The 12352-nt window shown below is 56.6% G+C and overlaps 1 protein-coding gene across 1 annotated transcript; it reads left to right on the plus strand.

Annotated features, from left to right (window-relative positions):
* Window positions 1-2713: 2713 nt before the first annotated feature.
* LOC308278266 (SEC14-like protein 4) lies at window positions 2714-11928 on the plus strand (the record flags this gene model as incomplete). Its single annotated transcript, XM_080717941.1, has 12 exons — window positions 2714-2767; window positions 6748-6823; window positions 7860-7903; window positions 8182-8241; window positions 8322-8510; window positions 9129-9224; window positions 9404-9464; window positions 10098-10181; window positions 10466-10572; window positions 10637-10776; window positions 11159-11328; window positions 11789-11928. The coding sequence occupies 12 exons, from the start codon at window positions 2714-2716 to the stop codon at window positions 11926-11928; spliced, it is 1221 nt and encodes a 406-aa protein (XP_080574067.1).
* Between the last annotated feature and the right edge of the window lie 424 nt (window positions 11929-12352).

Consider the following 12352-nt stretch of genomic DNA (forward strand, 5'->3'; position numbering starts at 1 on the left):
ATATTCTGGCTATATAATATTTAAATGACGTGTGTGTGTGTGTGTGTGTGTGTGTGTGTGTGTGCACATGTGTGTGTGTAACTGGGGATTGAACCCAGGGACATTTTACCTCTGAGCTATACCTTCAGCTCTATTTTATTTTTTAATTTTGACATGGGGCCTCACTAAGTTGCCCGGGCTGGGCTCCAGCCCGCGGTCTTCCTGTCTCAGCCTCCCAAGTACTGGGATTACAGATGTGTGCCACCACGCCCAGCCTAGTAATGAATTTTTTATGTGGCCGCTAGAGAACTTAAAGTCACCTGTGTGGCTTATATTACTTTTCTACTGCACAGCACTGAACTAATATTTACAAGCCCTGAAAGCAGGGCATGGTGAGCAGACGGCGCCTGTAATACTGCTTAAAGACTTCTTCCTGTAGGTGACTCATTACCTGCCACATTTTATTTATTATTTATTTATTTATTTATTTATTTATTTATTTTCTTACTTATTTATTTACTTACTTATTTGTGGTGCTAGGGATTGAACCCAGGAGCTTTCTATCTCTGAACTGCACCCCCAGCCCTATTTTTTTTTTCTTTATTTGGAAACAGGGTCTCATTAGGTTGCCGAGGGCCTCACTAAGTAGCTGAGGCTGGCCACAAACCTGCGGTCCTCCTGTCTCAGCCTCCCAAGAACTGGGATTACAAGTGTGCGCCACCGCGCCCGTCTGTTCCCACGTGATTATAAACTGTTCATCAAACACATTAAAACATTAAAAATGCTTTCAAGCCTGACGCGGCGATGCATGCCTATAATTCAAATACTCAGGAGACTGAAACAGAAAGGTCCCAGGTTCGAGGACAGCTTCACGCACTTGGTGAGACCCCCTGTCTCAGAATCAAAAAATAAAAACTGGGGCTGAGGATGTAGCTTAGAGACAGAATTGCCCTGGCTTTAACCCCCAGTACTTCCAAAAAATGGTTTCAGAATTTTCCCTTTTAACAATGCACAACTTTAAGCTTCAAGTCTTTTCTCTCGGGATTCTTTTTGGCCAGAGCGGTAAAAGAGTTAAACATCCCAGTGTGCCCTGTCCTGTCTACAAAAGCGCTCGGTTTCCGCTGCAGCCAGGACGCGCGAAGGTCTCCCGTGCACCAGCCTCTACCTCGAGTATCACTGTCTGAGGTGCGTGTGTGTGTGTGTGTGTGTGTGTGCGTGTGCGCGCGTGGGGTTTGTTTGGGACTTGGTGTTCGTTTCAGTTTGAGGAAGAGTGGCTCACTGCTTGACGTATTAGTCAGCTTTCTGTCATAGTGACAAAACACCCGAGAATTAGCCTAGAGGAGAAAATATTTATTTTGGCTCATAGTTCTAGAAGTTTCCGTCATAATTGGCTGGCCAGGGACAAACCACGTCCTTTACGGGCTCCTCTCCAGTGGTGGCCTGCCTCCAGCTAGGCCCCGCCTCCCAAAGGCGGCTCCGAGCCGTCAAGGGGAGCCTTTGGGACCCTCCAAGAGCCCCAGATACGACGGGCGTGTGGCGCAAGCGAGGGATCCCAGCACTTGGGAGGCTGAGGCAGGAGGATCGCCGGTTTGAGGCCAGTCTCAGCAACTAAGTGAGACTCTATTTCAAAATAAAAAGTAAAGAGGGCTGGGGGTGTAGCTCAGAGGTAGACCACCTGAGGGCTCCATTCCCAGTGCCACAAAAACTGAAACCTGAAGGAGGCCGTGCCGTGTGTGTTCTGCCACCCTTGCCCGTGAGCCCCGCCTCAGGCCGGCCACCTGGGCCTCCCCGGCAGCCCCAACCCATAACTCCTGGCGCCTGACATCCTCGCCAATTGGCGAGTGGAAAAGCCAGGCGTCCCTCACGGAGCCATCTTATCAGCCTCCCCACACCTTGAGAGCCAGGGCCGGGGCACCGCGGGCTTCTCCAGTCGCCAGCGGCAGGGACTGAGCCCAGCTGTGGTCAGCACCGGTGGAGGGCAGGGGCTCCTTAGGCAGAAGGGCCGGGGACGTGGATGTCCCTGGGCTCCTAAAAACTGCCTCCATTTTGCTCAGAAGAGGACCCCCGGCCCCCTGTGCCCCCAGCCTTCCCCCACCTGGGAGTCTCGGGAGCCCTGGGGTGAGGGGTGAAGGACCTGGCGGCCACCCGGTCCCCAGGCTGCCGTGTGTGCTCGGGTCACCTCTTCTCTTTTTGGTACTGGGAACTGAACCCAGGGGCAGTCCATCTCTGACCTACGCCCCCAACCATATTTATTTTTGGGGGGATTGAACCTTAGGAAAGTTCTACAACTGAGCTACACCCCCTGCCCTTTTAATTTTTACTTATTTATTTTAGTACTGGTATTGAACGCTGGGACATTCTACCTCTGAGCTACACCCCCCACCCTGGCCCTTTTTAATTTTGTTTTTTTAAATCTCGGAACAGAGTTTTGCTAAATGGCTGAGGCTGGCCTCAAACCTGAAATCTTCTTGTCTCGGCCTCCCAAGTACCGGGAATACCGGCGTGCTGGGCACCTGCTGGGCCAGGTCACTTGGGCACCCCAGGTGGGGTGCCCTTGGCAACCCAGGCAAAAATCCCCAGGGAGGGGGGAGGAGACGGCAGGGCGGGGCAGGGCCCAGGAGGCCCCGGGTGAGGCGGGACCAACATGTGACCGGCCTGGCAAAACCAGACAGCGGGGTGCTGGCAGCCAGGAGCCCGGCCGGCCACGCGTCCGCACACTCGCCCCGCCAGCACCATGAGCGGCCGAGTGGGGGACCTGAGCCCCCGCCAGCAGCAGGCACTGGACAGGGTGAGGGGCTGGCGGGCGGGGAGGCTGGGTGGGGGGGCGAGCAGCGGCCTCCCGGGGCTGAAGTCCCCCGGCAGGGGCAGAGGGCACCCCATGCGCCCCATCCCTGGGACGTGGGGGCCACCCCTGCGCCCCCACCCGGCCTTGGCCCCCTCGTGGGGGGGGTGGCCGGGCCAGGGCTGCTGACACTCTGTTCAGATTGCAACATGTTTACTTGGTTTCCCTGGGTTCTGAAATTCCTTGGGGCCCAAGCCTTCTCCTTCTCTTTATTTATTTTTATTAAAGGGGAATGCAGGGGAGTTTAGGGTGGCTTTGAAATAGCCCTGCAAGTCGCCCCTGGGAGGGACGGCCGCGGGGCAGCAGGGACTGCTCAGCCGTGGGGTCTCGGTCCTGGCGCACACTTTGGGCCTGTGAATAACGGGAGTTTAAGGGCTACGTGGGGGCGCACCCCGGTAAGCCCAGTGCTCGGGAGGCAGAGACAGGAGGCTCGCAGGTTTAAGCCAGGCTCAGCAAATCGGCAAGAGAGCCTGTTTGGAAATAAAGAGGGCTGGGGGTGCAGCTCAGTGTAGGATCCCCTGGGTTTAATCCCCAGTGCCACAAAAGGGGGCAGGAGGAAGGTGTAATGGTGTGAGATGTCACTGGGGCTTCTTGTTCTTAGCTAGTTTAGAAAAAATAGCCAGAACTACCCTGCTCAACTTAAGCCAAGTTTTATTATTACAGCCGGGCAGACGTGGTGGGCACGCTTGTAATCCCCGCGCTTGGGAGGCGGAGACAGGAGGATCGCGCAGGTTCGAAGCCAGCCTCAGCTACTTAGTGAGGCTCTCAGCAACTGAGTGAGACCCTGTTTCTAAATAAAATATAAAGTAGGTCTGGGAGTATAGCCTGGACCACCAAAAAAAAAAAAAAGTTTTATTATTACAGAGGTAGAAAGAAGGGCCAGAACAATCAAAGCACTGACTGACGTCTCTGAACACAGCATTTGTGTGTGTGTGCGGGTCTGGGGATGGAACCCAGGGGCATTCGACCTCCGAGCTACACCCCCTTCCCTGTTTTTTATTCTTTAGTTTGAAACAGGGTCTAAGTTGCAGAGGGGACATTTTTTATAAGAATGAATTATCTCTTCCCTCCCATCCTGCTTAGCCAATAGTCCTCTTGTCCCACCAGAAGCAGGTGCAGTTATCTCGGCTGTGTGCGCCTTTTCTGTTAGATCACTCATCAAAAGGTGTGACTGGTTAGCCAGGTCGGGGTGCCGGGAGAAGCCCGCTCTGTCTCTGGCTTCTGAAGTTTAAAGCAGGCACTGTCCCCTTTGGGGGGTCTTAGCTCTTCCCTATCTGTCTGCTAGAAGTTACTTACTATGTTGATAACTTGTTCTATAAGAAAGATACAGGAATATAGTCTTTTAAAGTATGAAGGTTGAGCCAGGCGTGGTGGCGCTTGGGAGGCGGAGACAGGAGGATCGCGAAGGTTTGAAGCCAACTGCACGCACTGGCTTAGGGGACCCTGTTTCTAAATAAAAATATAAAATAGGTCTGGGAGTGTAGCCCGGAGGTAGAAGGGCTTCCAGGAACCCCAGGACCACCAAAAAAAAAAAAAAAAAAAAAAACTTAAATAAATAAATAAAGTATGCAGGTTTAGCTGGGTGTGGTGGCGCACACTTGTAATCCCAGCGCTTGGGAGGCTGAGACAGGAGGATCGCATAGGTTCGAGGCCAGCCTCAGCTACTGAGTGAGGCTCTCAGCAAATAAAGTATAAAATAGGTCTGGGAGTATAGCCCAGAGGTAGAAAAGCCCCTGAGTTCCACCCCCAGGACCACACCAAAAAAAAAAAAGTATGAAAATTTATGGCTGTAACTGTTTTGTTATTAGTAATTAATAGAGCTTGCGTTTTCATCTTGAACTTGTCTACTGTGAGAATCTGTTCCCCTTCCCTTGTCTCTTGGTGGCTTTCTTTTATTTGATGTGCGTTCCAAGGACTGCAAGTCCCCAAGGGCAGATGGCATGGATTCCCCATGGCCTGGCCACTTCCCCTACTGTCCCAGAGCAGGTCCTCCGCGCCCTGCCTCTGTTTCCTCATCTGCAAAGCAGGCATGTGACCTTTGCCCCTCCTGTCTCTGCCCATGTCTTGATGAGAGAAGCCAGTACCGTGGAGGGGCGGAGCGGGTGCTGCAGAGATGCTGCCCCAGGGCGCTGTCCCTCCACCCCGCCAAAGGAAAACCCCGCCATTCTCAGAGGCTGGAGGCTCGTGATCCCAGCGCTTGGGAGGCTGAGGCGGGAGGATCACAGGTCGCGGCCAGCCTCAGCTACTTAGTGAGGCCCTGTTTCCAAATAAAGAATACAAAAATAGGGCTGGGGATGGGCATGGTGGCCCACACTTGTAACCCTAGCACTCAAGCTGAAACAGGAGGCTCGAGGTTTGTGGCCAGCCTCAGCTACTGGGTGAGACCCTGTTTTAAAGTAAAGAACAAAAACTAGGGCTGGGGGTGTAGCTCAGAGGTAGAATGCCCCTGGGTCCACCCCCACTACCACAAAATAATAATAATAATAATAATAATAATAATAATAATAATAATGATAAGGCTGGGGGTGTAGCTTGATGGTAGAATGCTGTTGGGTTCAATCCTCAGTACTAAAAAAAAGGAAGAAGGAGGAGGAGGAGGAGGGGGGAGGAGGAGGGGGGGAGGGGGAAGAGGAGGGGGAGGACAATGACGACCACGACTACAAAGCTAGAGGCTGCAGCTGTTTTCTTTTTTTTTATTTTTTTAACTTTTTTTTTTTTTTGCGGGTCTGGGGGTGGAACCCAGGGGCATTCGACCTCCGAGCAACACCCCCTGCCCTATTTTTTATTCTTTATTTTGAAACAGGGTCTCACTGAGTTGCAGAGGGCCTCACTAAGTAGCTGAGGCCGTCCGCGAACCGCAATCCTCCCGTTTCAGCCTCCCAAATGCTGGGATTACTAGCGTGTGCCACCACGCCCGCCGGGCTCAACTATTTATTTATTTATTTATTTATTTATTTTTGTGGTACTGGGGGTGGGACCCAGGGACTTTTCTACCTCCGGGCTATACTCCCAGACACATTTTATATTTTATTTGGAAACAGGGTCTCACTAAGCTGCTGAGAGCCTCACTAAGTAGCTGAGGCTGGCTTTGAACCTGCGCGATCCTCCCGTCTCCGCCTCTCAAGCGCGGGGATGACAAGCGTGCGCCACCACGCCCGGCTGAAAGCGATTATTCACTTTTAATTATGTAAGCAACGCACAAGAGCATCCTTCTTTAAGCATTCTCCATGAAGCTGAAGGTTCGGTGGGTGGCCATCCAGATGGCTGGAATTCACAGCTTCCCAACCAAAGACGGCCCTCGCTTTCAGGTCCCTTGGTCCCCACAAAGTGGCGTCTCCCCTGTCTCACCTGAGCCTCGAATCTCAGATCCAGTTCCCAGAGATTTTTCCAAACTCTGCCCGCAGAGAAAGGCGCCGTGTGCCGGCTGCCTCCCCCCGGCCTCCCTGCAGCCTTCCTTCAGTTTGTCCCTAAGGCTCCGCTGCCTGGGGCTTCAGGCAGGCCGGGATTGCTGAGTGAGGACCCACGTGTACCTGGCTCCTCTGAGCCGTGACTGGGCTAAGGGCTTCCACACACACACGCCCTGGGCTGGCACGAATTTATCCCCATTTATCGTATGTGGAAACCAAGGCTCAGAGGGATTCAACCACTTGCCTTCAAATCAACGTCCCCAGATGCAGCATGGGGCCTCGTTCCTAAAACCTCTGGCCTGACCTGCGTCGGAAGCGCCTACGGAGCTTTGCAAAATGGGAGCTGTCAGGGCCCCGTTTCAGGCTTGTGGAATGAGAGTATTGGGGGTCAGGGTACCCCAAAGTTAGAGAAGGACCCAATTCCTCCTCCTATGCCCAAATGATTCAGGGCAGGCGGGAAAGGCCTGAGATGGAGTTGGGGGTCCAAAGGGCCCCTCTGACCCTCATATTCCCACTTAGTTCAAGGAGAACCTTCAAGACCTGCTGCCTGCCCTGCCCAAGGCTGACGACTACTTCTTCCTGCGCTGGCTCCGAGGTGAGGCGCCGTGGGTGGAAGGCGGGAAGGGAGGGAAGGAAAGAGGGTGTCTCCGGAGGAGTGGGAGACTTTAGCAGACAGCGCTACAGAGAAGTAAGGACCAGGCTTGTGCCCCAGGCTCCAGGCCAGGTCAGCTTCCCCGTGACAGCACGAAATCTCCTCCGAGCCTTGGTTTCATCATCTGCCAAAGGGGAATGAGTCACTAAGTGGTCAGAGCAGAAGTCAGGTTAGAGTTCAACCCCGGGCACGACATTTCCCATCAAGATGCTACTGCAGCCGGGCGCGGTGGGCACGCTTGTCATCCCAGCACTCGGGAGGCTGAGACCGGAGGATCGTGGTTCGCGGACAGCCTCAGCTACTTAGTGAGGCTCTCGGCAACTTAGTGAGACCCTGTTTCAAGAATTAAAAAAAACAGGGCAGGGGGTATAGCTTGGAGTTCAAATGCCCCCGGGTTCCATCCCCAGACCCGCAAAAATAAATAAATAAAATAAAATAAAATAAAATAAAATGCTACTTCAGCCTGGCATGGTGGTGCACACCTGTAATTCCAGTACTTGGCGGGCTGAGACAGGAGGACCGCTGGTTCAAGGCCAGCCTCAGCAACTCTGCAAGCCCTGTTTCCAAATAAAAAGTAGAGGCTGGGAGTGTAGCTCTCAGGTAGAATGCTCTTGGGCTCAACCCCAAGTACCAAGGGAAAAAAAAGCTATTTCTTCAAAATATATTTATTTATTTATTTATTTATTTATTTATTTATTTATTTATTTATTTATGGTGGTACTGGGGTTCCTGGAAGCCCTTCTACCCCCAGGTTACACTTCCAGACCTATTTTATATTTTTATTTGGAAACAGGGTCTCTTAAGCCAGCGCGGCTGGCTTCGAACCTGCGGGCAATCCTCCTGTCTCCGCCTCCCAAGCGCGGGGATTCCAAGCATGCGCCACCACGCCCGGCTTTATTTCTTCAATATAAATAGTCAGAATGGCTACCGGTCCTTCTAGACCCAGCCCCACGCCTCTTCTCCCCTTTTCCTTTCACAGCTCGGAACTTTGACCTTCAGAAGGCCGAGGACATGCTCCGGAAGGTGAGGCCCTACTACCCCACGGGCCTGTCTGCCACGGGCTGTACCCAGGGGACAGGACAGAGGACGGCCACCCCGTGCTTCTTCCCCCTTCCTTCTTGGCTCCCTTTCTGCATCGCCCGGTCCCCAGGCCCTCCTGTCCGCATTCCCAGCTCTGTGTGGTGGGGTCCAGGAGAGCTCTGGCAGGTGGCTGTGGGCAGAGGGACCTGGCCTGGTGTCCCAGGTACACGCCCAGGCCACTGGGGTGGGCGGAGTCTTCATCTCCCGCCATCTCTCTGCAGCACATGAGCTTCCGCAAGCAGCAGGACCTGGACAACATCCTCTCGTGGCAGCCTTCGGAGGTGAGCCCCAGGCAGCAAGCCCCGCCCCCTCCCCACTGCTGGAGCCTGCCCTGAGTTGGGACCTCCTCCTCCCCAACCAGGTGATCCGGCTCTATGACTCCGGCGGCCTGTGCGGCTATGACCACGAAGGCTGCCCCGTGTGGTTCGACATCATTGGGTCCCTGGACCCCAAGGGGCTCCTCCTGTCGGCATCCAAGCAGGAGCTGATCCGGAGACGCATCAAGACCTTCGAGCTGCTTCTGCAGGAGTGCGAGCTGCAGAGTCAAAGGGTGAGCCTTGGCCGGCAGGGTCTGCACACCTGCACTGCTGGTACTTGGGAGGCTGAGACAGAAGGACCGCGGGTTCATGGCCAGCCTCAGCCAACGTAGTGAGGCCCTCAACAATATGGCAAAACCCTGTTTCAAAATTTAAAAAAAAGGGGGGCTGGGGTTGTATCCCGGGGGTAGAATGTCCTTGGGTTCAACCCTCAGTACCACAAATAAATAAATAGATAAATCAATAAGACACAGGATCCAGGCATAGTGGCACACAGCTATAATCCCAGTACTTGGGAGGCTGAGACAGGAGGATTGCAGGATTGAGGCCAATCTCAGCAACTTAGTGAGACGCTGTTTCAAAACAAAACAAAACAAACAAACAAACAAAAAACAGGGCTGGTGGTGTGGTTTAGAGATAGAATGCCCCGGTTCAATCCCCAGCGCCCCCTCCACACATGGCCTGTCTGTAACTACATGGCTCTGGCTTGAAAGCAGCCATGCGGCTAACAGATGGGCTCCGTCCGCTTGGGCAACGCCAGGGGCGTGGAGCAGGAAAGTGGGCAGAGTCTCTGGCCAGGGGCTCCAGGATCTGTGGTCTGACCCGTACACCCACCGCTCTGTTCCCCGTAGCTAGGCAGGAAGGTCGAGACGGTGTTGTTGGTGTTTGACATGGAGGGGCTGGGCCTGAGACACCTGTGGAAGCCGGCTGTGGAGGTCTACCAGCAGGTGAGGCGGGTGGCTGCTGGGCAGCAGGCTGGGGCAGGGGCTCCCAGGACGGCGGGCAGCCGGCCTGCGCTGCTCGGGTGCGTGGAGGGTGCTGCGGGTCAGCCAGGGAGGCGGCACAGGCCCGTGGGGAAGGCGGGGGGCTGGGCAGGGCCGCAGCCAGACTCCTCTTGACTTCCCAGTTTTTTGCCATCATGGAAGCAAATTATCCGGAGACAGTGAAGGCTTTGATCTCTGTTCGAGGTGAGTCCGTGACCAGGGTGACCCCCAGAGCAGGGCGCGGGGACAGCAGATCAGCCTCGGGTCGGGGCTTCTCACGCCATCCTTTGCGAAGACTCGGGGTTTTGGTTTGTTCAGGCTTTGTAGTTCCAGGCCTTCCAGAATCACAGAGAGCTAGTCTGGTTACTACAAAACCCCACTCTACGTCTTCCAGCTGGGTTAGAGGACACAGCCATTTATGGAGACCCGGGCACTGTGCGAAGTGTTCCACGAATTTTCTTTTTTTTGTCTTCATTTTTATTTTGCAGTTAACAGCACTAAGGCTCAGAGAAGGTGAGTCTGAGTCTCTAGTTGGAGGTCACATGGCAGGGATGGCAGAACCCAGATCTAAGGAACGCTCAGTTTTTTTTTTTTTTTTTTTTTTTTTTTTTGCGGTACTGGGGATGGAACCCAGGGGCATTCTACCTCTAAGCTACACCCCTAGCCCTATTTTTTTAGTCTTTAATTTTTGAAACAGGGTCTCACTGAGTTGCAAAGGGCCTAAGTAGCTGAGACTGGCGTGAACCGTGATCCCCGGGTCTCAGCTCCCGATGGCTGTGGCTTTTTATGCCCGAGTCCTCTCTGTCCAGCTTCCCAAGGGAGTTGCGTGTGTTTCAGTCCCCAGGCTTTTCCCAGTGGCCTTCAACTTGGTCAAGTCCTTCATGAGTGAGGAGACCCGGAAGAAGATCGTGATTCTGGGAGGTGAGTGAGCGGCCTCCTGGAGAGGCCCATCTCGGCCTCTGCCCAGGAAGCAGAGGTCAGCGTTGGCGTCCCTTTACTCACTGGGCCTGTCCTCTTCACTCGGTCACTGGCCCTGCTGAACCCAGTCACCTCCGCCCACAAGGGCCTCGGCCCCAGGCCGGGGTCTGGGAGGCACGGAACATCCTTGGGTGCTCTTAGGCGCCGGGGTGGCGAGCCAGGGACCCCCTCCCCGGGCCCTCTCTTACTGTCCCTGAGCCCCTCGGAGCCCCTCCTGCTCCCGCCAGAGAACTGGAAGCAGGAGCTGCCCAAGTTCATCAGCGCCGACCAGCTGCCCGCGGAGTTCGGGGGCACCATGACCGACCCCGACGGCGACCCCAAGTGCCCGAGCAAGGTGCGGGGCGCCCGGGCGGGGCGGGGGCCGGGGCCGGCCGGCCGCTCACCGCCCTCCCGCGCAGATCAGCTACGGGGGCGAGGTGCCCCGGCGCTACTACCTGCGGCAGCAGCTGAGGACGCGCTACGAGAGCTCGGCGAGCGTGGGCCGCGGCTCCTCGCAGCAGGTGGAGCACGAGATCCTGCTGCCGGGCTGCGTGCTCAGGTAGGGGGCCGGGGGCGGGGCCAAGCGGGGCGGGGCCACGGGCAGGGCCGGGGAGGGGCGGGGCCAGATTCAGAGGCAGGGGCAGGGCCAAGGGCGGAGTCGGGGCCAGGGACGGGGCGGGTCCACGGGGCGGGGTCATATGGGCGGGGCCAGGGTAGGGGCAGGGTCAGAGGCAGGGGCGGGGCTAGGGGCAGGGCTAAAGGCTGAGGGGCCAGGGACGGGGGCGGGGCCAGGGTAGGGGCGGGGCAGGCGGACCAGGCTATGGGCGGGGCCAGGTGGGGCGGGGCCAGGGTGGGGGCGGAGTCAGGGGCGGGGCCAGGGTCCGGGCCGCGGCTGGAACACTTTCCAGCTGGAGGCCTCAGCCCCGCCCTGTCCGCTGCAGGTGGCAGTTTGCCTCGGACGGCGGGGACATCGGCTTCGGGGTGTTCCTGAAGACCAAGATGGGGGAGCGGCAGAGGGCCGGGGAGATGACGGAGGTGCTGCCCAGCCAGCGCTACAACGCGCACCTGGTGCCGGAGGACGGGAGCCTCACCTGCCCCAAGGCCGGCGTCTGTAAGAGCCGCAGGGCCGCCAGAGTTGTCTTCCTCTTCACAGCGGAGGAAGGCTGGCCGTCTCTTCCCAGTCCGGCCTCTCTGCAGCGCTATTCCCGGCTCTCAGGGAGGGTATTGCAGACCGGTTAGATCCCAGGGCCTTCAGGGGAGTTGCTTTGGTGACTTGGATCCACTCCCACCTTGGGGACCAGCCTTTAACACGTGGACCTTTGGGTCACATTTAGCATCTGAGCCACAGGAGAGAGGATGACAGTGCCTTCTGCATGGGCAGCCTTGAGGATGGGGAGCCGTGAAGGTCCCATGATTCCTCTCTGCGGCACAGGTGTCGACCAGGGAGGGGTGCTGAGCACCGAACTCGGAGCTGGGCCTCAGCCCTGGCCGCGGCCTGGGCCCACCCATCCCTGAGCCCCCCCACCCGCACAGGTGCTGTCCCCCGCCTGACCGCCTCTCCGCCCTTGCAGATGTCCTGCGCTTCGACAACACCTACAGCCTGCTGCACGCCAAGAGGCTCAGCTACACCGTGGAGGTGCTGCTCCCCGACAGAGCCTCCGCAGAGAAGCTGCAGGGCCTGGAGGCCACGGGACCCTCCCCGACTCAGTAAAGACCCCTCCAGCCCCTGCCCGCCCAGGCAGGGTGGCACCAAAGGCCAACACCTGCCATCTTGCACACCGTGAGTCCGCTCCGCACCGTGGCCAGCAGGAGGGGAGCCCGGGCCAGCATCTCATTCCCTGTCCCCAGAGAGGGACCCTGAGCGCGACCCCGTGTCACTGAGGAACCGCGGCCTGCAGACGCCACCCTGACGAGGTCCCCATCCCGGCTCACCCATGCTTGGCTCATGGGGGGTCGCAGGAGCACCAGGCCCCGCAGGGAGCACAGCTTCAGGCCTGAAGAGCAAGGGAGCCCCGTTTTCTGCACGTAGGAGGTCAATAGGGATGGGCAGGGCCGGCTGGAGATGGCTGGGTGGGGGGGTGGGTCAGGGTGAGGGTCACTCTGGGTTTCTCTAAGCCCGTGCAGAGGCAGGCCCT

This window comes from Muscardinus avellanarius (genome assembly GCF_963383645.1).
Source record: "Muscardinus avellanarius genome assembly, chromosome: 21".
NCBI lineage: Eukaryota > Metazoa > Chordata > Mammalia > Rodentia > Gliridae > Muscardinus > Muscardinus avellanarius.